The following is a 26177-nucleotide window of genomic DNA, read 5'->3' as shown; positions in this document are numbered from 1 at the left end:
CGTTCTAGGTGTTTTCCGTGCCTGAGGTCATTGTTAAGAATCTTACAGATGAGGAAAACAGGCAGAGGACGGCCAAGTTACTTGTCCAAAATCACACAGCCGGTAAGTAGTAGGAAAGGGATTTGAATCCAGGCTACCTGCCTGGTTCCAGTCTTCGTGACAGGAAGAGCCTCATGGAAGAGGTGGGAATTAAGCCAGGCTTGAAGGATTTGGCCGGGTGGAAAATGGGACGGCCATTCCGAGCAAAATGCGAGAAATATAGGCCTAATTACAAGTTTAATTTCTTCCTTTGCCCATCGCCCCATTAAATACCAGGAGAAACTTTACAAGCACACGGGTTAAAGAGAAAAGGAAAAGAAAGCAAACTTCCGGCTACGGGGAGAAGCGGAACTGTTTCCATGGGAACAGTAACTGGTTCCCAGGTAGGTGTGCTCTCGCGGTGCTTGAGCCGGCGGAAGTGACGTCGGGTCGCTGTTGAGGCCCTGTGGAGGATCGGTGCGGCCCCTCCTCCCAGAGCGGCCGCCTTTTCCCGCGTGAGCTGCCTCTGCTGCTCGGGCCGCCGCGGGGAAACATGGCGTCTGCCCTGGAGCAGTTCGTGAACAGTGTCCGACAGCTCTCGGCTCAAGGTGAGGCCTTGGGCCGCTGGGCTGGGCCTGGGCGGGCCCTCCGGGCTGCGGGGACGGGCTTGCAACCCCAGCCGCCAGCGCGGACGGCTGGGACCTCCCTGTTCGTCCCGAGCCTGGTCTCCGGGGCCGGGCTCGCGGTTGTGGCGCTCAGACCACGGAGGGGTCGGGCGCACTCTCGGTCTCCCTTGCTCTCTCGTCTGCCGCTCCGTGCGCTCGGCGACCCGGCCGCCTCCCGTCCCTGGGGCTGGCTAGACCCTCCTCCCCCCGGCCAGGGCCCCTTCCACCCGGGCGCTTCTCTTGACAGTTTTGGGGGCGTGACTTCCGCTGGCGCCTTCCCGAGCGCCGGTTGGCCCTTCGACCTCCCTTCTCTGTGGTGATTGGTGCACAGCCTCGTCTGTCACAGTGGCGCCTGGCCGCCTCTGGACTAGGCCTCGGGCAGCGGGCGCGAGACGAATCCTTTCTGGGTGCCTTGGCTTGGAGGCTTGCCTTGGCCGGCCCCTCAGCTGCCAGCCGGCGCGCCCTCGGGAAGCCTCCGCGCCTGTTTTAGTCCGGCAGAGTGCCGAGCGAGCTCTCGCTTGTAGGGCTCCATTTCGAGGGGTGAAATGGTGACCAGTATTACTTAAATGTTCATGCCCTTTGGTTCATTCATCTCATCACCTGAATAGAGAATGCTGGACTCAGAATTAAAGTAATTAGCTGCAGGCTGTGAAGGGCCCTTTAACCACACCGTTTCTTCATCTCTAAAATAAAAATATGTCCCTACTTCAAAGAAGTGTTGGGATTGAATGAGAGGAAGCCTGTACAAACATTTGAAACAGTACCTATTATATGCAGTGCAGTAGATGCAGTTATAAATTATGGCCAGCAGCTGTTAACTGTAAAGTTCTAGGAGCTATGTGACCTTGGACATGTCACCTTTAATCTCTTGAGTCTCTGTTTCCCCTTGTAAAAACGGAGGAGTGCGCTCACTGTTACTTTAAGTTAACTGATCGGGTATGAAGCCATGCTTAACGAAATATTTCTGGTTTCCCTTCATGATGGAAACGAGGTTCACAGGGAAGGCACAGACTTGCAGTCTTTGGCAATGAAGAAACCGTTCTTTCATTCATTCATTTATGCCACCAACTATTTGGCTTCTGCTTCCTGGGATGTACTATAGCTACTTAGATTTGGGTTGGAATCTTGTCAGTCACTTCCTGTGTGAGCCACTTAATTTCCCTGGGCCAGTTTTCTCACTTACAAAGTGGAACTGTTTAGCGTCAAGTGAGATTTCTCTGAAAGCTTTGTATGCTTGCTGTGCAAGTCACTGCTTTAGGCACAGTCTGCCAGGCAGAGATGAACATGATACTTCCACTGCCTGTGGCTTCTGTGCTTCATGCTCACTGCATAGTAAATGTTTATGAGGTTTCTGTTCTTACTCAGAATTTTCTAATGTGGACCTTAAGCAAAGGGAATTTCATAATATCCAGCTTTCTTTGAGTAGAGGAAATCTCATTGGCCACATCTCTGGGCTCATGTCAGAAGCACCCTGTGGCACTGAACTACCTTTGCCTCTCTCCTTGGCCCGCACTAGTTAACTATCTTAGGATTTCATAGTGACCCAGCTTTTAAGTCTCAACTCTGCATTGGTTACTTAATTGGGGGAAATAATGGACTGAAATGCTTATTTCTGTGTGTTTCGTACCATCTCAAGTTTTATTTAGAGTAGTGAGTAAAAAAAGGGAGGCAGATTATTTGACTAGAAGAAGCTATTTCATATTTACCAGTGAGATTTGTGATAAAATGATGGCATTTCCCCTATTCAACTTGTGTTATCTTGAAAGATGATAATTAATTAGATCACAGGTGTGAGTTGTTTTTTTGTTTTGTTTTGTTTTGTTTTTGCAGTGCATGTGATATAGTATATTTATTTTTGGTGAAAATTTTAAATTACAGTAGGGAAGCCACAGAAACAAAATTACCAAAGCTCCTAGCTATAGTCACTTGGATTTTAAGTATTATACTGTTTAAGTGCTTTTGGAGTTTTTGATAAGGAAAAAAAGTCCCTTGGCTACTAAGTACAAATAGCTGATGTGTATAGCTTGAAGTTCAAAATGTAAAAGAGAACTATAAAGGAGGAGACAAGAGGTTGTTGCCTGTGGACTTATATAAACCCATACATGCCAACCCCCTTGCCCCGGAAAGACAGCTAGTAGTGTTTGGAAGTATAGAATGTGGCCATGGTGTCTGTTATTTGTATAACCCATCGAAATCAGTGAGTCTCCTGCAGAGTACCAACTCAGGCCTAATTAGATTCTCTACCTTTTGTTAAAACAACATTTTGGGATGTGAGAAAAATTAGTGGATCAATTTGGAGACTAAGTAACAGGCTGTTGATTGACGGGCTGGTAAGCACTGTATTCTGAAACTGGAGAAATGACACGGCCCATCGGCCTGACTTTATGTTAAATGACCTAACCACCACAACCCCAGGTGATGCAGAGAGGACACAGAGAGAACACATTTTCAAGTTAGCTGGGGGAGAGGGAATGATAGGAGGGTCCAAAGAAGACCCAGACTGATTGTTGAATGAAGTGTATGAATTGGTAGAGGAAGACCCAGGGGAACAGAGTGAAGGAGGGAAGACCAAGCATGGAGAACAGGATGTGTAGAGACATAACATGACAGAGAACATGACATGTTGTCTGAATTTTCTGAGCTTGGCATGACCAGAGTAGGTGTGTGTGTTGAAAGGAGGAGGGCAGCAGAGGGTAAGGCTGGGGAAGCTCAGGGCCCTGTTAGCCGGCTGAGGGATTATACTTCTTAAAGCATTTGGAGTTATTTGATTGAATTTTACATTTTGGAAAGATCCCACAGGTACCAGTATAGAGAATGGATTGGAGGAGAGAAAGAGCAAAGCAGGGGGACGGTTTCAAAGATTTATGATGTAGTCCAGGCCAAGAAATGATAAGGGTCTGAATTAAGGCAGGGGAGAGAAAAAGGAATGGAGCTAAGAGACTTAGGAAGTAAAATTCTATTTGGTGACGTTTTGGATACAGAGAGGGAGATGAGAGTAGTGGTGATAGTAATGTGTACATTTCTGACTTGGGGAATGGAAGGGAGAACGGACGGAATGTGCAAACTTTCAGGGGCCAGAGGGAAATCGGAGGTCTAGTTTTGAGGTCATAGTCAAGGCCATTTCACATCTCTGGCCTTTCTGAGTCCTCGTTGGAAATGAGGGCGCTATAAGAAATCATAAAGTTATAGCTTGCTGGGGTATGAAGTCTGTGGTTAGAGTTTCTATAGTTTCTTAGTGCCGTAACTGAATGATAGTGTTATTCCTGTTTTCCAGGGCAAATGACTCAGCTTTGTGAACTGATCAACAAGAGTGGGGAACTCCTTGCAAAGAACTTATCCCATCTGGACACTGTGCTCGGGGCTCTGGATGTACAAGAGCACTCCTTAGGCGTCCTTGCTGTTTTGTAAGGGGCATCTTCTTTTACAGTTCTGTGCTTGCTAAACCTGAGTGCTCTGCACTTTCTGGCTGTCATTTTTTTTGGTGTAGAAAAGTAAACCGTGTAAACAACATTGTGCTCTTTTGCACAAGTATGCATTTAAGTCACCATAGTTAACATTTTCCTCATCCCAGCTAATCATGGTGTGTTGTATTTTCAGTTTTATAATTTTTCAATTGTTGTTTATGTTTATACACATTTTGAAATTTATTTTTAAAAATCAAACAGCTATCTCAGTTGTGGGCTCTATGGTTTGCATGTGTCTGAATACTTTTCTTCATGTAATCTGTCGAATTGTCCACATTTTTTACCTCAAAAAGCAAATAGGGAAGAGTGATGGCACAGGGCACGGTGTCGACACAGGGACATGTCGAGTGAAATTACCAATGATCCAAAGCAACATTGCTTCCAATTCCCTTCAAACAAGGCCAGGCTGGTCAAGACCAAATTAAATAGATCTTATTTCATTTAGGGTTCCTTGTAACTCTGTGTGCTTGACAGAATTCTTTTTCTCTTGATGTTTTAGTATTACAAATTGGGATGTTATGGTTGTCGTGAAAGTTGAAAACACTGTAAATAAACCCAGAGGAAATGGACTTCAAGCAGGGGTCTGGCTCACTGGCCCAGCAACTCTTAGGCAAAGATGTGTTAGAATAGAGTTTAGAGAGGAGACCGTCAGAATAAGTCTGGAGCTGTGGGCTACAATATGGTAGCCATTAGCCGCATGTGGCTCTTGAAACGTAAATTCATGAATGTGAACCCTTTGGTTCCACTGGCCATTTGTCAAGTACCCAGTAGCCATACGTAGCTGCTGTGTTGGACAGCACATTTCTACCGTTGCAGAAGGTTCTTTTGGGATGGTGCTGGCAGGTGAAGATTTCTACTGTGTGTGTTTGCTGGTTAAAACCAGATAGCACGCATGTTTTATGCACACACATACTTCCATGTTGATGAGTATCAAGGGAAGTCAAGTACAGGAAAGCATTTCGAAACTTGAAGGTATATCTTAAAACCTGGAGAGAACGCTGAACTTGTTTCTGAGTACCCTGGATTTGAATTATGAGCTTTCAGTTACAAAGTGTGGGGCCCTGGGCTTCATATTTGTACTTAATAAAATGGAAATCACAGGGCCATACGGACCAATTTTGAAGCCCAAATGAGATCGTTTGAGATACATTTTGACGAGAAGTTTGGTTACAGATACATGGTGACACAGTTAAGTAGGGTAATAAACACATAGACAGGAGAACAAATGGAAACATGTAGAAGCAGGTGTGTTCAAGCAGTAATATCCATCTCATTTTTCTTGAAGTTAGTTTCAGCAATTCATTTATTTGCAAAATAGAAGAGCTTGTAGATTACTTGTACGCAGTGCGGGAGCAGTAGTAACGTATCTGATTTCCTCCCCAAACCTGTCTCTGACCCGCTCTCAGAGTGTCGTTGAAAGGTCCCATCTGCCAAGTGACTCAGGGTGGATCATCCATGTCCTCCCAACCCCCCCCCCTTTCTGGACTTCCCATCAGCTGGTTCTTTGTCCCAGATGGACCACAGAACCCTGTGACCCGGGGCCGCAGCCCTAGCCAGTCTGGTGCTCTCAGTCCTTGTCCCCCTTCAGTCTGTCCTCAGAGCAAGAACAACAACAACTGCTTTTCACATGAGTAAATAGCCCTAAGTGCCTTGGTGCTCTAAAAAAAATGGTTTTGAAAATTTAGGGGTAGAAATTTATATTCAGTTCCCTCATGAATATTAGACCACATGGTGTTTGGCCTCATTTGAGGGAGTTTTTTGTTCTTGATTGTGCCAAGAATTAGGTCAGTGCATTTCTTAGTTTTTTTAAAAGATTGTGGCTCATTTACCTTCATCGAGCACTGGAGATTGGCTCACCTTCTGGCCTCAGTTGCTTCTTCGTTTCCACAGTGAAATATCAGGATGGATTAATGCTTTTCTCTTTCTTCCAGATTTGTGAAGTTTTCCATGCCTAGTGTTCCTGACTTCGAAACGCTGTTCTCACAGGTTCAGCTTTTCATCAGCACCTGTAATGGGGAGCATATTCGATACGCAACAGACACTTGTAAGCTCAGTAACACTTTGTTTACTTCCCACCGAATGCATTTTGCCTGACTAGCAATTGATGTTGTCAACATTTTGTCATTGCTCTTTCTAGTTGCTGGGCTTTGCCATCAGCTGACAAACGCACTTGTGGAAAGGAAACAGGTAAGCAATGTTATTCAAGTATTTCTGGTTACATTTTTTTTTTTAAGATTTTATTTATTTATTTATTTGACAGAGATCACAAGCAGGCAGAGAGGCAGACAGAGAGAGAGAGGGAAGCAGGCTCCCTGCTGAGCAGAGAGCCCAATGCAGGGCTCAATACCAGGACCCTAGGATCACGACCTGAGCCGAAGGCAGAGGCTTTAACCCACTAAGCCACCCAGGCACCCCTCTGGTTACATTTTTTAAAAATAGTTTTATTTATTTATTTGACAGAGAGCAAGAGCTCACAAGTAGGCAGAGAGGCAGGCAGAGAGAGAGGGGGAAGCAGGCTCCCCACTGAGCAGAGAGCCTGATGTAGGACTCGATCCCATGACCCCAAGACCATGACCTGAGCTGAAGGCAGAGGCTTAACCCACTGAGCCACCCAGGTCCCCTCTGGTTACATTTTAAAATCTGACTTACACAGTGAACTGAATTGTTAAAGTTCCAGCTTAGTACTGAGCACCCTGGCAAATGGGTGTAGTAGCCAAGCATTGGCTGTGGGGACAGCTAGCTCCTCCATCAGGTGAGGCTCCATTGGGAGTGCCTCAGGGCAGCCTGCTACTGCAGGTGGATGTTTCTGGAATTACTATCCTAGCGCACGTTTTATTGTAATATACTGGGGCTTTGTTTGTGCGCCTGTTTTGTTGTAATATACTGGGGTTTTGTTTGTTTGCTAGAACTCTTAACTTTTGGTTATGACATTTTAGCTTTACAAAAAGTGGCAGGAATAATATGAAGAATCCCCATGTACCTTTCACCCAGATTCTCCAGATGTTAGTATTATTTTACCGCACTTACTTACCTTTTCTTTTCTTTTCTTTTCTTTTTTTTTTTAAGATTTTATTTATTTATCAGAGAGAGAGAGGGGGAGAGAGCGAGCACAGGCAGACAGAATGGCAGGCAGAGGCAGAGGGAGAAGCAGGCTCCCTGCTGAGCAAGGACCCCCCGATGTGGGACTCGATCCCAGGACGCTGGGATCATGACCTGAGCCGAAGGCAGCTGCTTGACCGACTGAGCCACCCAGACGTCCCATCTTTTCTCTCTCTGGCTTTTTTGTTTTGTTTTTTGAGCCATTGGAAAGAAAATTGCAGATACTTTGCTGCTTTTTCTAAAATACTTCAATGACTGTTTCCTACAAATTAGGACATTCTCATATATAACCAGAATACAGTGATTGGTGTCAGGATCCTTCAAACAAATCTACTGATCTTATTCAGATTTTGCTGCTGGTTTCCCTGACGTCCTTTACGACAAAAGAAAATCTCCGATCATGAATTGCATTGGGTTGTCCTGTCTCTTTCATCTGCTTTAATCTGAAACAGATGTTTGGTCCTTATTTAACTTCCGTGATACAAGTTTTCATTTGGGTTTTTTTTTTTCTTTTAAATTATTATTTGAAATTGAACTTTCAGATAGTGCTTGGAAGGAGATAAGACAGGAAGAACTATTTGGTGTTTTGTCAGAATATTAAATTGTGGTTTGAAAGAAATGGTTAAAAAAAAAGTCTTTATTGAAAAAACCCACGTTAAGTTATTTAGTGATTTTAGAGTCACATCTCTTGTCCAGAAACTGACTACCTCACTTGAAACTCGGTCTTATTATTTATAATCAAGGCAAGAAATGGTCTGTTTATAAGTTATGGTATTAGTTTCAATAGGAATTTATTATCAGGTAAGAGATGGTGATGTTGGGCTGATCCCTAGACTGCCCTGTGGGAAGATGCCGACATCTTTCTCTACAGCTAAGTTTACTAAGCCATAGGCTCTTTATTGTAAATAACTTGGAATTTTTTTGTTTGTTTCAGTATAAATATAATGAACTGTTGATAAAGTAATACTTCTTTTTTTTTGGCAATACTGCTTTTGATTATTAATTTGCATTGAAAAAAAGCTTTATGATTTAAAAAATCGTGCCGAATTACTCTAAAATAGCGTAAGAAATAGCTTAAGAAAATGTTTACTGATTGACTAGAGACAGAAATTTCCTGAAAGAGTATGGAAACCTCATATTGTTATTTAAAGGAACCTATCAATTAGTGTTATTTTTTATTTGTAAGTGACAACATAAGATCCAATGTGCTGCCATCTTTGAGAACTTATCTGAAAGAGATGTCATTTCTGACAGCCCCTGCGAGGAATTGGCATCCTAAAGCAAGCCATAGACAAGATGCAGATGAATACAAACCAGCTGACCTCAATACACGCCGATCTCTGCCAGGTGAGCCACCGAGGAGTGCGAGTCACCCTGAGGCAGAGGTGGGAGGTTGGTCATGGGGCATTATTGGTGGAGACTGTGATAGGTTCTAGAAGTTGAAAAATATACTCACTAACATTGTTAGGAAGGGAATTTTCAGCTGGCGGCTGCTGAACACACACTGTAGAGTGGGGCTCAGCCAGTAGGTTTGTGATGTGAGGAAACTGAGTCATTATTGGGTTTGATGTTAAGAATGTCCCAAGTCATTTTCTTTTTAAGGCATAATGGACCCTGAGAACAAATACAGGTAACTTCTTGCACCTTGAAGTGTTACTCATTTTATTTTGTGTGGTTATAAGCCCAGAAGGCAAAAGGGAAGATGTGGAATGAAGTCTTCCTGCCACCCTGCTCACTAGCCACCCATCTCTTCTCTGCAGAGGAAATCCGTGTTCGTTTTTTGTGTATCCTTCCGAAGATATTTTGTGCCCACATAAGCAAATGTGTGCATTTTCTCTCTCTCTCTCTTTTTTTTTTAACACAAATAGCAATGATCTGTATGAACTCTTGTCTTTTTTCTACTCACTGTGTCTTAGAGAGGACTCCACTTCAATGCTTTACAGCTCTAGAGTATTCCATAAGACTGGGGTGGGGGGGTTTCAACCAGCCCCATGGGGTATAGATTGTGTCTTTAATAACATGGCACCCGGATTATTCCAAACACATAGTCTAGTATCACATCAAGGTGCTTTTCTTTACTTTTTAGCTTTTAAAAGCCTGTGGTGATTGAGGTATCACGTACACACAGTAAAGTGCGTGGTCCTAAACGCACAGCTCTGTGTCTACACCTAGATCCGCCCCTGTGCCAGCATTGCACAGTCACAGGACGTTGCTGTGTGCTTGCCTTCTTGAGTTCGAATTGAGCAATTCCCTCTACTTACATACAGGATTTAGCAATTGAAAAGAAATAATTGAAGAGAAACTTCTATTTTTATCATTCCATACTGATTTCTTTCTCTTCTCTTTTTTTTTTTTTTTAAGATTTTATTTATTTATTTGACAGAGAGAGATTACAAGTAGGCAGAGAGGCAGGCAGAGAGAGAGAGGAGGAAGCAGGCTCCCTGCTGAGCAGAGAGCCTGATGCGGGACTCGATCCCAGGACCCTGAGATCATGACCTGAGCCGAAGGCAGCGGCTTAACCCACTGAGCCACCCAGGCGCCCTCTTTCTCTTCTCTTTAAAGAGAAAAAGGACTCACTTGTCTGGGCATCTGTGAACAGAATGAGTGCTAGGTGGGCTATGAATAGGTGCTTCCATTCGTCTGTGGAGTACTTTATCTCATAGCTGCTTTGTCCTTGTATAAAGAAATGCTGTTTTATTCTGAATGCTTAAGAAAATGGGGTACTGTGTCAACATTTAGAACATTTTTAATCAATAAAATGGTTTAAAATATTTTCTTGACCTTTCTGGAATCATGAATTTGCTCCTTCTGCTATAGCCTGCCAAGTACAATTAAAATGATGATGTAATATAAAATTTTTCACAGCTTTGTTTGCTGGCAAAATGCTTTAAGCCTGCCCTTCCATACCTTGATGTGGACATGATGGATATCTGTAAAGAGAATGGAGCCTATGATGCAAAGCACTTTTTATGTTACTATTATTATGGAGGGATGATCTACACCGGGCTGAAGAACTTCGAAAGAGCACTGTACTTTTATGAACAGGTAATCATCTCTCTAAATGCCCCAAGGTTGTGTTGAACTTGTGTGATCAGAGATGTATACAGCTGTAGTGGATTGATGTTGGGCCTCTGAGTTTTGGGTAGAGGTCCTTTTAAACACTGTTTCTCTGTCTTTAAGTAAACAGTGGTAAACTGTTCCTTAAGTTGAAGGGCAGTGGCAGTGGAGGGAGGAGCTCTGCTGCATGGGGTCTGATCGAGGCTTGCCGTTCACACCCTGTCTGATTCAGGTTAAGTTCTGTACATCACCTGACCTTTATAGCTCTGCAGAAAGAGGAGAGAGCGAACTGAATGATGTCCGAAGTGTCTTTTTGTTCTAAAACCATGTGTGGAGTTCTGTTGAGTTTTATTTATTTTCATAAGTAAAACATACTCTTCTCTTTTTTTTTAAGGTTTTATTTATTTATTTGGCAGAGATCACAAGTAGACAGAGAGGCAGGCAGAGAGAGAGGGAGAAGCAGGCTCCCCACAGAGCAGAGAGCCCGATGCGGGGATCGATCCCAGGACCCTGGGATCATAACCCAAGCCCAAGGCAGAGGCTTTAACCCACTGAGCCACCCAGCTACCCCATAAGTGAAACATTCTTATGTGGAAAACCCTTTCCTGCTTTGTGTCTTTATAATGGCCACTGGTGTGTGCAATGAGATAGAGAATTTGGTAGAACTTTTTAGATTCTGAGAAAGAGATACAACATTGGCTAATACTAGTATTTTAAGAAATTTGTCAGAAGTTTATATTTTTTTTTTAAAGATTTTATTTACTTATTTGTTAGGGGCAGAGGGAGAGAGAGTGAGCAAGCACAGGCAGACAGAGAGGCAGGCAGAGGCAGAGGGAGAAGCAGGCTCCCTGCCAAGCAAGGAGCCCGATGTGGGACTCGATCCCAGGATGCTGAGCCACTGGGCCACTCAGCCAACTGAGCCACCCAGGCGTCCCAGAAGTTTATATTTCTTATTACATTCATAGCACACATTAAGGTAATAAAGGATAAAGGAACTCACAATTTAGTTGAAATGTTAACACATAAATAGGCGTGCGTGGCATGTGTCTCTGACGGAACATTGCCTCAGTGAGTGAGGGGTTGATAAATACTTAAGGGGACAGAGGGAAGAGTCACCAGAAGGTGCTGCCGGGCCTAGATGGTGTCATTAAAGGATGTGTATTGTCAGGGGCAGCTGGCTGGCTCAGTCAGTAGGACGTGCCACTCTTAATCTCGGGGTCTTGAGTTCAAGCTCCATGTTAGATATAGAGCTTATTCCAAAAAATGATGTCTGGTCAGGTAAAATCTTCAAGGTAGGGGTGCCTGGGGGGCTCAGTGGGTTAAAGCCTCTGCCTTCGGCTCAGGTCATGATCCCAGGGTCCTGGAATCAAGCCCCGCATTGGGCTCTCTGCTGGGCAGGGAGCCTGCTTTCTCCTCTGTCTTGGCCTGCCTCTCTGCCCACTTGTGATCTCTGTCTATCAAATAAATAAATAAAATCTTAAAAAAAAAAAAAATCTTTGGGCGCCTGGGTGGCTCAGTGGGTTAAGCCGCTGCCTTCGGCTCAGGTCATGATCTCAGGGTCCTGGGATCGAGTCCCGCATCGGGCTCTCTGCTCAGCAGGGAGCCTGCTTCCTCCTCTCTCTCTCTCTCTCTCTCTGCCTGCCTCTCTGCCTACTTGTGATCTCTCTCTGTCAAATTAAAAAAAAAAAAAAATCTTCAAAGTGACTTCTCTTTTAGAGTTTCAGAGTACAGAGTCAAAAGTTTGAGTTCTTCCCAAAATGATAAAGATACCTTGCAGCCACTGAGTGAATGATCGTTTTATAGCCCAGTATGGTAGCTGGTAACATACTGATGAGCCAGAAATACCAAGATGATGAGGGCCTTAAAAAAGGCAGGCAAGTAACTAGTGCACTTAGGAAAAAAGCCCTAGCACAAGTAGTTGAAATGTTAAAAACAAAACATTTCTGATATAGATAGCTGCCTTATCCCTGAAAGTGTGTTTATATCCAGATTCTGCACTAGTGACAAACATTGTCTAGTGTTCATCTGCTTCATGCAGCTGTGTTTGATTAACACACAGGCAGCTATAGATGGCATTAGTACCTTAATTTTAGAAGATGATACAGATTTTTTTTTTTTACTGCTTAAAAAAATTCCAAAAGGAAGATGTACTTACTGGAAAAAAATCAGATCATGCAGCATTATAGAAGCAAGAAGTGAAAGCAGCTGCACCTTCTCATGCCACATCACACATTGACCTACTTGAATGACTAGTCCTTGATTAGCGGGAATGTACGTTTCACTGTCAGAGCCGTGTTGTGGCAGGAGTCCTTGTACGTGTATGTGCATGCACTTAGGTGACTGTTTCTGTAGAATCTAAATTCCTCACAGGCTCAGCGGTTTGGGTTTTGATTTGAAATATTTGCACTGACTTGGGTATGATATTATGAACTTCATAAATCCGGGCGAAACGATGTGGAAAGGCAGCCACAGAATGGAAGAAGATATTTGCAGATTCCATTTCTGAAAAGAGACTTGCAGCTAGAATATACAAAGACCTCTTACAACCCAACAATAAAAAATAAAAAAGAAAATTAAAAATGGTCAATGGATTTGAATAGGCATTTTTCCAAAGGTGATACACGACCAATAAATGCAAGAAAAGATACTCACCATCACGGGGTCCCTGGGTAGCTCAGTGGGTAAAAGCCTCTGCCTTCAGCTCAGGTCATGATCCCAGGGTCTTGGGATCAAGCCCCACATCAGGCTCTCTGCTCAGTGGGGAGCCTGCTTCCTCCTCTCTGCCTGCCTCTCTGCATACTTGTGATCTCTGTCAAATAAATAGATAAAATCTTTAAAAAAAAAATAAAATGAAAGATACTCACCATGGCTAGTGGTCAAGGAAATGCAAATCAAATCCACAGTGTGGTATCAGTTCACACCCAGTAGGACGGCTAGAATGAAAAAGTGACAGCCAAGAATAACTAGCGTTGACCAGCAGGTGGGGAATTTGGGATCCTCAAACTGCCCATGAGAGTGTAGAATGGTGTGGCCACCGTGGAAAACAGTCCAGAGTTCCTCAAAATGTTCAACCTAGACTTACCACCACAACCCAGCAATTCCACTCTTAGGAATATACCTGAGGGAAGCGAAGATAAAGGGTTCCAGCAGAATCTGTATACTGATGTTCACAGCTGCCTTATTCTTAGTGGCCAGGCGGTGACACAACCCAAGTGCCCATCAACCGAGGAGAGTAAACAAAATGTGGTCCAGCCATGCAGTGGTGTATGATTCAGCCACCAAGTAACTGCTACAACATGGACGAGCCTTGACAACAAGTGAAAGAAGCTGGTCCAGTCATAAAAGCCCCCATATTTATTATGATCCCATTTCTATGACATGTCCAGAATGGCAAATCCATAGAGACAAAGTAGAATGATGGTTGCCAGGGGCTGGAGGGAAGAGGGAATAGGGAGTGACTGCTGAGGAGTGTGGGGTTTCTTTTTGGAGAGATGAAGTGTTCTGAAATTATGTAACGGTCATAAATCGTCGGACAGCATGGTGAATATACCGAAAGCCTCAAAGAGTATACCTGAAAAGGGTCATTTTACAGCATAAGAATCACATCTCAAGAAAGATGGTATTAAAAATACAGGACGTGGAAGAATTGTTATTTAATTCAAGTGATACATATGGCTGATTCCCTTTCTGCTGTGTTGTGCTCTCTCTCCTGTTGCTCAGGCTATAACTACTCCTGCCATGGCGGTCAGTCACATCATGTTGGAATCCTATAAAAAGTATATTCTAGTTTCTTTGATATTACTTGGAAAAGTACAACAGCTACCGAAGTATACATCTCAAATTGTGGGTAGATTCATTAAGGTGAGTTTTTTTGAGTTGATGTCTTAGGTGGCTTGTTAAGTCTATAAGGAGATTATAATGATAACTAATTCTGTAATTTTCTTTCATAATGACATAGCTCTCCCAGCAACTTCAAGTTAGCAGACTTTTGATAAACTTAATGGTAGACACTTACTGTCTGGAGCCACCTGACTGGGGTGGAATGTTTCTTAGAAATTTGTTTTCAACCTTTAGCTTTGAGGGATTATTGCCATAGATGTTTAGGCTTCTATAAAGGTTGTGTAATTTTGTCATTGTTATTCTTCATTATAGTTTAGCAGAAATGCTAAAAGGGCAGTTTTGATTTTATTGAACTCAATCTGCCCAAGCGTGGGAAATCTTTCTAGAGCCCCTATATGAAAAACCGTAAGTTCTGTTCACGGAACTTTTGTTTTCACTGAGGACCCAGGTTTGGAATCACATTAAAAAACAATTATTTTTTAAAAAATGTTTTGAAATACATACTCATGGTTTATAATAAAAATGGGTAGTTCAAGAGGTCGTGAGGTCACAGTCATTTGGATAACAATTTTAACCCTGTTCTTTGTTGTATAGAACTCAAAATTTCAGGATATCAATTAGAAAATCTTCCAGTGAGAAGATTTTTATGCTGTCTTGTTGAAGATAGCTCAGTGTTCTTTGCTAAAGACCCTTATTGTGGTTCTTAGGGCTCTAGGCTGCCCCGTCACAGATTGGGGTGGGGGAAGAGGTGGTTAAGAGAGGTTCCTCGAATCCCATGGAAGAGTGATGGGCAGGGTAGGTTTAGGGTAGCCATTCTCAGATTGTTTTGGAGAACTACATGGCCCCTTCAGGTGGCCCTTGAGCTGGCCTATTTTAGTGAGAGTGTTGTTGTTTTCTAAAGATTTTATTTATTTATTTGACAGACAGAGATCACAGGTAGGCAGAGAGGCAGGCAGAGAGAGAGGGAAGCAGACTCCCTGCTGAGCAGAGAGCCCAATGCGGGGCTCGATCCCAGGACCCTGAGATCGTGACCTCAGCCAAAGACAGAGGCTTAACCCACTGAGCCACCCAGGTGTCCCAGTAATAGTGTTTTTATAAAGTGATGTCTTTATGACTGCAGGATGTCATTCACAAGCATTAGTAGTTTTTTTATGAGGCTGTCAGTCTCAGTAAAGAGCACAGACTTCAGAGTAGAGACAGAGGTTTTAACCCAGTTTCTGCCTGTGCCTCTCATGACCACCCCTCATTCTCTCAGACCTCTGCCCCGATTTCTTAATATTTCAAATAGAGCATAATGTCTGTAAAATCCCTAAGGCAGCTCAGGGTCTTAGCAGGCCCTCAGCTGCTGTTAGTTCTCTTGTTCTGTCTTCTTTTCTTTTATCAAAAAAGAACAGATGGTCCTGTTGCATCCAGTGAGGGGTGTGTGTGTGTGTGTGTGTGAGAGAGAGAGAGAGAGAGAGAAAGTGTGCAAGAGATTTGAGAGTGCTGGAAGATTCTGCCTTCTTTTTTTCCCCCAGTGTAATCACGTATAAAAACTAGGCATTCGCCTTGGGTAAATTATAACTTGTTAGGGAACAGAAAAGGATATTGAATGTACTTGTTCAAAACATAGTAGCGTCTTCTTTTGCTTCCTATACGAAGTGTATATCTCTACTGCTTTAATCCAGTTTTTTGCTTTAAACCTGTAGCCTCTTAGCAATGCGTACCACGAGTTAGCACAAGTCTATTCAACCAATAATCCCTCAGAACTCCGCAACCTGGTGAACAAGCACAGCGAGACTTTTACTCGTGACAACAACATGGGCCTGGTGAAGCAGTGCCTGTCTTCTCTTTATAAGAAGAATATTCAGAGGCTAACCAAGGTGAGGCAAGTGGCGCCCTCAGATGGCCTCTCCTCTTCCCCTGGGGCCTCCCCCTCTTTTCTCCTTCTCCTAAGGGCTGAGGAAGCAGAGACAGAGACAGAGTGTGGCAGGACGTCTCTCCTAAGCAACAGCTCTTACAACTGATGACTTAGAAAGTGTTTGATTTATACCTTTTGGTCTTTCCAGGGCTAGAGCAGGGTATTTGAGAAGAGGAACAGGTGACAAGGAAGACAGGTAGGAGATACGGCTCCATGGGGAGGCAGAGAAAGGTAGCCTGAGAGGTAAACAGTGCCGTGGGTGGAGGGCGTGGAACTGATGATGTACACACGAGTCCCCTGTGACCAGTGTGGAGCCACCCGGGCTGTGTAATCTCTGTTCAAACTTCTTACCTGACATGGCACTACCCTGACATTGCCACTTAGGCACAGCTGAATGGGCTCTGTGCAGAAGGTAGGCCAGTCACGCCATATTTGGTTTGAAAATGGAAGTAAGCTGATGGTTTCAGATGGTAGGAAACATGCTGATTACCAAGTGTTGAAACAGTACAAAAAAGTATAGAGGAAACATGAAATCTCAGGTGACTTCCAAAGGCCCAGGCTTACAGGTAGTAGGAAACGGAGAGCAGCTTCAAGCTATAGGATTGCTTTTATCTCCTGAGAAGGAGTCTAGTCAGATGCAGCAGTGGGACAGGGTGTAGAGGCAGAGGAGCCAGAATAGGGGGTGTCTGTTGCTAGGCGACCTAGTGGTGGGAAGGCTGCTGGGCTCTGGGTGGAGGATATGACAGTGGGCGGACCTGGAGAAGCCAGAGAGTGGTAAGGAGGGGAGGTCTTGGAGCCAAGTAGGCCAAGCAAGGATATAGGAAATTTAAGTCTTCACTTGGGTTAAACTGCTGTGTACTTCTTTAAAAATTAACAATAATTTCATTTTCTTGGATGCTACTCTCTGAACTAAAGTAGATATAGATTTAAAGTAGATGTAGATTGGCTTATTAAAGATTCTCAGCCTCGGGGTTTTAACATGCCCTGCTCTGAAAAGGCCATTGCTATAAATAATGCCAGCTTTCCTTAAAAAAGAGTTCTCTTAATGTGTTCCCAAAAGGCGACATTTTCCAGTCTCCAATGGAGCAGAGGTAAATACTGGCTTCCTCCTAATCCCCCACGTGGTTTACACATTTTAGCTTTGAATCTTGAAGAATGTCTGTGATATTGTCAATTACATTTAATAGGCAATACATTTACAATACAACATTCAAAGATACAAAAACCTCCATCTGGTTTCCATACCCTAGCCCACCCCTCTTCTTTCTTCAACCTGCATTACCAGTTTCTAGGGTGGACTTCTAGAGCTTTTCTGTGCACAGAACACACATGCACGCACACCGCCCTCTCTCACAGATACACACATTCTCTTTCCCTTCATTTACACACTGCGCCTTGCACCCTATTCATTCTCCTTTTTTATATTTAATGGTATACCTTATCATCTCAGATTCTCTTTCAGTCCATGAGAAGTACCCTTGCTTTCTCTCTCTTTTTTTTTTTTAACAACTGTGTTGGAGTCTGTTGGTGCAATTATACCGGACTGCACCAACCTGCCCTCTGTTAGTGGACATTTAAGTGGTTCTAGGCCTTTGCTCTCGCAGACGGTGCTGTAGTAAATAACTGAGTGTGTACGAGTGTGTAAGTCTCTCAGGCACAGAGGGAAGTGTGTGCAGGACACATATCTGGAAGTCATGACTCCTCTAGGAAACTGATGACCACAGCCACAGGCTTCATCAACTTCAAGTCATCTTCACAACAAAAAATTACTTTGCACAGTCATGGAAAGCAGGTTTTCAGTGATTAAGTAGAGTTCTGTACACATTTAATAAAACGTATGTCCTCAGTTGTTTTACCTGTGCTTAATTCTACTTCTGAATTTCAGACCTTTTTAACATTGTCGTTACAAGATATGGCAAGTCGTGTGCAGTTATCTGGACCTCAGGAGGCAGAGAAATATGTCCTACACATGGTGAGTGTGCTTTCAGTTTTAAAAACTGAATTAGTGAATTTTTGTCCCTATAAAGGTCATAGATATTCATTATAGGAAATACCAAAAAAGAGAGAGAGGGATGCCTATGGTTCAGTTGGTTAAGTGGCTGCCTTCAGCTCAGGTCATGATCCCTCAGCAGGGAGCCTGCTTCTGTTTTTTCCTCTGCCTGCCACTCCCCCTGCTTGTGCGCTCTTTCTGGCAAATAAATAAATAAAATCTTTTAAAAAGGGGGGCGGTGCCTGGGTAGCTCAGTGGGTTAAAGCCTCTGCCTTCAGCTCAGGTCATAATCCCAGGGTCCTGGGATCAAGTTCCATATCATGCTCTCCGCTCAGCAAGGAGCCTGCTTCTGTCTCTCTCTTTCTCTCTCTCTCTGCCTGCCTCTCTGCCTACTTGTGATCTCTGTGTGTCAAATAAATAAAATCTTAAAAACAAAAAAAAGAAAGAAAGAAAGAGCGGGACATCCAAAAAAACGTCAGAGTCAACATCTGGACATTTGGGTTTACTTCCTTAAAAGCTATGGGGTTTTTCAGTCTTATGTACTCATATGATACGTGATATGATACACATGGAGTGTCCTGTTAAAATTTTAAAACACTTGTGAAATAGTTCACATGTACCAAGAGTCATAAAGCAGTGCTGCTCAATGTGCTGATCCATGAGGAAGTCATGAACTTGTGCCCCTGTGTAGGGCGGGGCATTGCTGCCCACATCAAGGATGTCCTGTTCAGCTAGAGGGTGACAGCCGTTGACTGGGATCTGACTTGAGCCCCTCCTTGTGGGCCATCATCGTTCATGATCACACTTAGAGCGATGGTGGCAATAAATGGGGCTAAAGCAGGCCCCATCTCAGTACCTGCCTTCAGAAATCAGATATTACGGTTATCCCTGCTGGTAACGTCCCAGTTACATCTCTCCACTCCCCAAATTCGGATAAGCATCATTTAAATGAGTACATGGTAGGGGCGCCTGGGTGGCTCAGTTGGTTAAGTGTCTGCCGTGAGCCCCAGGTCACGCTCCCTGCTCCGTGGGGAGTCTGCTGCTTCTCCCTCTACCCCCGCTCCCCACTCATGCTCTCTGTCTCTCAAAAAATAAATAAAATCTTTAAAAATAAATAAACAAGTATATGGTGACCCAGCAAGTTGATACATTGTAATCCACCTCCCTGTTTGGTTTTGAAAATATGTGGCTCTGATCCGATCCATCAAACCAGACTCGCATCCTCCACCCAGGTCAGGCAAATCTTGAGTGTTGCAAGGCAGCAGTTTATATTTTTCTGCTAATGATCTCCCCTCTGATTTCAGGAGCGCTGCCATATCAGGATTAGGATAATGGTCATAGTAAAACGATTTTCCCTTGTGAAAATGGAGTATTTTACTTCCATAATGCAACGTACAGATGTTGAGGTATTTTTCTTCAGCCCAGTTCTCAGAGCACACACACACGTCCCAAACAGACAAAATCTGTCTGACATGACCAACCTTGGAATGCCTGTCAAGAACACCTTGCTAAGTAAACCCCGCAGGGCTTACACAGACTGAGTGCGCATAGTGCCCCCAGGAAACTCATTCTTGGGTGGGTGAGAAGAAATACACAAATGTGTATGACACCTGCACGGACTCATGAGCTAGGGATATGCTTTGAGGGATCAAAGGAGAGGGATGGATTTTGAACCCTGTGTAACCAACCCAGACAGAGCCTCACAGGCTCTGGATCAACCAGGAGTGTTTTGTCTGCCAGGGGACATTTGCCAGTGTCTGAAGATATTTTGGTTGTCACAGTTAGGGGTGCTAACATCTAGTGGGTAGAGACCAGAGATGCCACTTTCCATCCTGCAATGCGGAGGACCATCACACAGCAGACAGCGATCCGGCCCAGGAGATCCATACTGCCCAACAACGGTGTGAGCCCAAGACTCGCTCTAGAGTATAAAGTCTATGAGGGCAGGGTTTTTTTTTTTTAAATAAGACAAAATTTTTTTAGAGCAGTTTGAAGTTCATAGCAAAATTGAGGGGGAAGGTAGAGATTTCCCATATGCACCCCGCACATTCTCAGCTTTCCCCGTTAACCCCTCACAGGAGTTGCGCTTGTGTTACAGTTGCTGGACCTCTCCAGACGCATGGTCATTCAGAGTCTCTACGTGAGGCTCACTCTTGGAGGTGTACATTCTGTAGGTTTGGACAAGCGTATAATGACATGCATGGAGGCATTGTTGCGGTGTCACGCAGAGCTCTGTTTACTGCCCTAGAAATCTGTGCGCTGCCTTTCTGTCCCACCCGTGGCAACCACTGATCTTGTTTATTGTCTCCATAGTTTTCCTTTTTCCAGAATGTCATGTAGTTGGGATCCTACAGTATGTAGCCTTTCTGCATTGGCTTATTCCATTTAGTATCAAAATTTAAGGTTCCTCAGTGTCTTTTCATGGCTTGATAGCTCACTTCCTTTTAGTGCTGAGTAATGTTCCATTGCCTGGATGTGGCACAGTTTATCCGTTCACCTCCCGAAGGACATCTCGGTTGCTCTCAAAGTTCGGCGATTATGGTAAAGCAGCTGTAAACATCCATGTCAGGTTTTGTGTGAATGTATGTCTTCAGCTCGCTTCCGTAAATGCCAGTGAGTCTGATTGCTGGGTCATGTGGTAAGATTATGTTTAGTTTTGTAAGAAGCTGCCAAACTGTCTTCCGAAGTGGCAGCACTATTTTACGTTCCCACCAGCAATGAAAGAGAGGGCCAATTGGCCCTTGTCCTCGGTAGCATTTGATATACCTTCTTTGGTAAGGTATCTGTTTGGGTCTTTGGCCTATTTTTTAATCTATTTGGTTTTGTTGTTGTTGTTGAGTTTTAAGAGTTCTTTGTATATCTTTTTCTTTCTTTCTTTCTTTCTTTTTTTTTTAAAGCTAATCTCTGTGCCCAGCGAGAGGCTCGAACTCACCACCCCTGAGTTCAGGAGTCGCATGCTCCACTGAGCCAACTATGCCAGTTCTATGTGTATTTGTATATAACAGTTCTTTGTCAGATGTGCCTTTTGCAAATGCTTTCTCCCCATCTGCGGTCTGTCTTCTCATCTTGACATTGTGTTTTTCAGAGAGAAGCTTTTCATGTTAATGGAGCCCCGCCAATCAATTCTTTCTTTCATGAATTGTGTCGTTAGCATTATATCTAAAAAGTTACCATCACACCCAAGATCATCTAGGTTTTCTCCTACATTTTCTTCTGGGAATTTTGCAATTTTGCATTTTACCTTTAGATCTGTGACCCATTTGAATTAATTTTTGTTAAGGATGTAAGGTCTGTGTTTTTGCATGTGGATATCCAGTTGTACCAGTATCATTTGTGGGAAAGGCCACCTTTGCTCCATTGTCTCGCCTTTGCTCTTTGTCAGAGATCTGTTGACTATTTACATAGGCCAATTTCTGGACTCTCTCTTCTTTTTTTTTGTTTTTTTTTTTTTAAGATTTTATTTATTTATATGACAGAGAGACAGAGATCACAAGTAGGCAGAGAGAAAGGGGGAAGCAGGCTCCCTGCTGAGCAGAGAACCCAATGTGGGACTCGATCCCAGGACCCTGAGATCATGACCTGAGCCGAAGGCAGAGGCTTAACCCACTGAGCCACCCAGGTGCCCCTGTATGGTTCTTTTTGATGCATTGTTGGATTTGCTTTTATTTTCTTCAGGATTTTTACATGTGTGTTCATGAGAGATACTGGTCTCAAGTTTTCTTTCCTGTAATATCTTTGGTTTTAGTATTAGGGTAATGCCGGCCTCATAGAATAAGTTGGGAAGTATTCCCATAGAATAAGTTGGGAAGTATTGCTTCTGTTCTCTGAAACAGACTACAGATTGGTATAATTTCTTCCTAATCATTCAGTAGAATTCACCAGTGAATCCTTCTGGGTCTGGTGCTTTTTGTTTTAGAAGGTTATTACTTATTGATTCAATTTCTTTTTTTAAAAGCTTTTATTTATTTATTTGACACAGTGAGAGAGGGTGAGCAGAAGCAGGGGGAGCAGCAGGCAGAGGGAGAGGGAGAAGCAGGCTCCCCACTGAGCAGAGAGCCCGATGCGGGGCTCGATCCCAGGACCCTGAGATCATGACCTGAGCCAAGGGCAGACACTTAACCCACTGAGCTACCCAGGTGCCCCAGATTCAATTTCTTTAATAGATATTGGCCTATTCAGATTGTATGTGAGGGATTTTTTTAAGGAAACATTTTTTTGAAATACAGCCTGCACAGAGAAAACTTACACTGCAGTGTATAGCCAAACACATTCCACAAAAAGAAGACATCGGTGAAAGCAACACCTAGGTCAGAAAGCAGAGTGTTTCAGCACCCCAGGAACATCTCTCCTGCCTGCTTCCAGCCCTGCCCCTGGCTAGAAAGGTATTACCCTGACTTCTCACATCTTAGTTTGTATTTGTTTTTTAGCTTTATACAGAAGGATGTGTACAGGACATACTTGTTTGGGTCTGGCTTTTTTTGCTTGATATTATGAGCGAAATGTTGCATGTGCTTTCCTTCATTTTCAGGGCTACAGTATTTCACTGTGTGAGTATACTTTCCCGTTAATTAGATGGACATTTGGGTTGTTTCTAGTTCTGGTTACTACGAAAAGAACTACTGTGGTAAACATAGGTTTGCGTTTTATTCGGGTATAGTCCACCCACGTATTTGTTTTTATTTTGTTTTGTTTTTAATATCTAATGTATTATTTGCTTCAGGGGTGCAGGTCTGTGACTCATCAGTCTTACATAATTCACAGCGCTCCCCAAAACATGTTCCCTGCCCCGTGTCCCCCACCCAGCCACCCCCTCCCTTCCACCCACTCCCCCAGCAGCCCTGTTTGTTTCCAGAGATTAAGAGTCTCTTATGGTTTGTCTCCCTCTTTAGTTTCATCTTGTTTCAGTTTTCCTTCCTTTCCCTATGATACTCTTGTCTGGTTTCTCAAAATGCTCGTATCAGTGAGATCGTAGGATGATTGTCTACCTGTGTTTTAAAGAGGCGGCTGTCTGTGATCACACAGAGAGTGATGTATTCTGTTGACTACGTGAGCCTGGTTGCCGTTGCATAAGTAGCATCTGTCCTTTCCAAAGCTTAAATGTGGAGCAATGTGTTAAGAATCCTAATAATACCTTCATGAGACTTCCTGGTTTCTCACTGTCTAACTTTCTGGACAGGATTTGGCTCTAAGGGCCAGTCAAATAAATCCCCAGTCACTGAGGCAAATAAACAAACATAGACCTTGAAAATACCTTGGAATCAGCGTTAGCAGAAAAATTTTCCTCAAGGAGCCAAAGAGAATTTATAGTAGGGTGTCTTAGGGTTTCGCAGGTGAAGATGCAAGGCCCTTTGCCAGCACTGTGCTGGGTGATGCGGGAAACAAAAGAAGCATATGCGGTCTGGTATGATATGTCCATGTGTCTTATACGAAATGTCCAGAGCAGGCAGATGCACAGGTCCACAAGTAGATTGGTGGTTGTGAGGAGCGAAAGAAGATGAGAAAAGGAGACACTACTCCAACGGATACAGGCTTTTCTCTTGGGTGACGAAAATGTTTTGGAACTAGATAGAAGTGGTTGTTACATTACAAATTACACTGTATTGTTCACTTTATTATTTTTTTAAAGATTTTATGTATGCATTTGAGAGAGCATAAGCAGGCAGGGGTGGAGGTGGCAATGAGAGAACGAGGGAGAAGCAGACTCTTTGCTGAGCAGGGAGCCTGACACAGGAGCCTGACACAGGGCTCCATCCCAGGACCCCAGGGTCATGACCTGAGCTGAAGGCAGACACTTAACTGACTGAGCCACCCAGGCATCCCTGAATTGTTCACTTATAAAATGGTTAATTTTATATTATGTGAAACTTACCTCAATAAAAAAAATTGCAAGGGCAGATGTGTGTGGATGTGTGTGTGTTTTGCACCCCTTAGCATCTATAATGGTGCTAAGCACGTAGTAGGTGTTCAGTAAATACTGAATGAACAGATAGTGCTTAAAAATACATACAAATTTATTGCTATTTGTCCTTTCCCCTGATTATATTGAAACACTGTAGATCTATAAAGTATCTGGGTCTAAACTACTTTCCTGATTTCTTTTTTTGACAGATAGAGGATGGTGAAATTTTTGCAAGTATTAATCAGAAGGATGGTATGGTCAGTTTCCATGATAACCCTGAAAAATATAATAACCCAGCCATGCTTCATAACATCGACCAGGAGGTAAATACGAACACCAGATTTTGATTTGTTTGTTTGTTTTGATCGATGTTTGAGATGCTCTATTTGAAATACTGCCTCTGTGCTCCAGGACAATTTTCGTTTTAACTACAGGTAGTTCCCAACTAGTTTCTAGGAACATCTTCATTCCTAAAAAGTTACTTTGAAAACAGGCATTGCTTCAACTTCTCCCAGATTGTATGATTATAAGTAAATGGTGGGTTGGATTTCCCGTCAGCTCACCAGAGCCTAGTTTAGCTACTAAAACACTTTAGGGTCTTACAATGGGTACAATTTTATTCACACCCAACCACCATTTATTATGTAGAGCCTCATTCCTGCAGGAAGGTGCACTGAGATTCCTGGTCCAGGTGGGAGGGAGCGGGGCAGCTGGGAGAGGAGGGCCATGCCGCCGTTCCCAGGCAGCAGCTGAGGGCTGGAGCAGGGTCCCCTTTGCGGCTCTTGAGATCGTGCTGCTCTGAGTGCCCCTCTGGGTTCAAGCCATGAGTTGGGACTGTGTGGCCAGTCTGCATTTCTTACATCTAACATTAAATCTCAGAAGCCTAGGGGCGCCTGGGTGGCTCAGTGGGTTAAGGCCTCTGCCTTCGGCTCAGGACATGATATCAGGGTCCTGGGATTGAGCCCCGCATTGGGCTCTCTGCTCAGCAGGGAGCCTGCTTCCCTTCCCCTCTCTCTGCCTGCCTCTCTGCCTACTTGTGATCTCTGTCTGTCAAATAAATAAATAAAATCTTTAAAATAAATTTTTTTAATAAATAAATCTCGAAGCCTAAAAGCAATGAAGAGTAACATAGTATACTCCCACACTCCCTTTTTTGCAGTTTAAAATCCAAAAGTCCCTGAAAACTGAAGGTTTTTGGTAACTCAGTGTGATGGCACATTTCACCCGAAATGATGTGTGGTCTTTATCCTGCTTAGTGTGCATATTTTTAGGTTTCACTTCTCAAATATTAATGTGTTTGATTATGGGGTGCCTCCCTAGATCCTGCTGGGGTGTTAGTTAATATGTAGAAGTTATATTCTGTTAACTTTCTGCATTCAAAAAATTCTGATTCCAAAACCTGTGTAGCCCCAGTGTTTCAGATCATGAGACTGTGAACCTGTAGGACCCATATTAATACTCAAGGTTAAAAAGGAGGTAAATGGACCTAAACTCACTAACAACCTTCAAATGTGTCTCTCACCAGATGCTGAAGTGCATTGAGCTGGATGAGCGACTGAAGGCCATGGATCAGGAGATCACCGTGAACCCCCAGTTCGTACAAAAGGTGACTAGCGTTCCCGTCATTAAATCGACTTGGCTTGGGTAGAAAAGGAGAGGTATTTCCTCATCACGAATGTGAACTTGATTTGAGGTTAAATGTTTAATTGCCCAAATTTCTTGAAAATCTTTGTCACTAAGTTCACAGAGAGATTCACTGAGAGCATTTTCAAACTACGGTCTGGAAGTTTGCAAACTACAGCCTCTTCATTTGCACACAGGGTGACTGTCCTTGGGAAGGAGTGGGTGTGCTTGTTCGGGGCTGGTGGGAAACCTTTGACTAGAGCAAACATAAATGGATTGTCTCTCTCCTTTACAGAGCATGGGATCACAAGAAGATGATTCTGGAAACAAACCATCTAGTTACTCTTGAAACTAACATCCATCCTGAGTTAGATGAGAGAAATTTATCACCTTGGCCAGTGGCACGTGTTAGGAGGGCAGCAGGGAGGACCAAGCCTGTTTGACCTGGACATTAAGAGATTACATTTTGTTTTGACATCTTCAGTCCTATGTGCTTTAAGAAAACCATTCTCTCTGCCACGAAAGGAAAAAAAAAAATCCAAACTTCAAAGTCTGTTGTGGATTTATTTATCCTCAGATTAATGTTGTTATTGCATTAAATCTACCTTTTTGTTTTAAATTA

The 26177-nt window shown here is 43.4% G+C and overlaps 1 protein-coding gene across 4 annotated transcripts; it reads left to right on the top strand.

Annotated features, from left to right (window-relative positions):
- Window positions 1-454: 454 nt before the first annotated feature.
- On the top strand, window positions 455-26177 carry COPS3 (COP9 signalosome subunit 3). 4 transcript variants are annotated; one of them, XM_004776495.3, is made up of 12 exons: window positions 456-626; window positions 3958-4087; window positions 6079-6191; window positions 6285-6334; window positions 8501-8593; window positions 10112-10291; window positions 14024-14164; window positions 15832-16005; window positions 17929-18015; window positions 24142-24255; window positions 25458-25538; window positions 25851-26177. In XM_004776495.3, the coding sequence occupies exons 1-12, from the start codon at window positions 572-574 to the stop codon at window positions 25902-25904; spliced, it is 1272 nt and encodes a 423-aa protein (XP_004776552.1). In that variant the 5' UTR covers window positions 456-571; the 3' UTR covers window positions 25905-26177. The 4 variants fall into 4 exon arrangements, 3 of the variants coding, with proteins under 3 accessions (XP_004776552.1, XP_012903339.1, XP_044939573.1); XR_006607754.1 differs by lacking the exons at window positions 25458-25538; window positions 25851-26177 and adding an exon at window positions 22260-22415 and having other exon boundaries at window positions 455-626; XM_013047885.2 differs by lacking the exon at window positions 3958-4087 and having other exon boundaries at window positions 477-626.

The sequence above is a fragment of the Mustela putorius genome, unplaced genomic scaffold, assembly GCF_011764305.1.
Source record: "Mustela putorius furo isolate JIRA1106 unplaced genomic scaffold, ASM1176430v1.1 tig00000731_pilon_pilon_pilon, whole genome shotgun sequence".
NCBI classification, from domain to species: Eukaryota; Metazoa; Chordata; class Mammalia; order Carnivora; family Mustelidae; genus Mustela; species Mustela putorius.
This window is presented reverse-complemented; position numbering and strand designations above follow the sequence as displayed.

Excerpts from the sequence above, each read along its gene's own strand:
- COPS3 (XM_004776495.3), top strand. The coding sequence starts at position 572 with ATGGCGTCTGCCCTGGAGCAGTTCGTGAACAGTGTCCGACAGCTCTCG. Across the intron at positions 18,016-24,141 it reads AGAAATATGTCCTACACATG|ATAGAGGATGGTGAAATTTT; the intron begins GTGAGTGTGCTT and ends TTTTTTTGACAG. Across the intron at positions 24,256-25,457 it reads TTCATAACATCGACCAGGAG|ATGCTGAAGTGCATTGAGCT; the intron begins GTAAATACGAAC and ends GTCTCTCACCAG.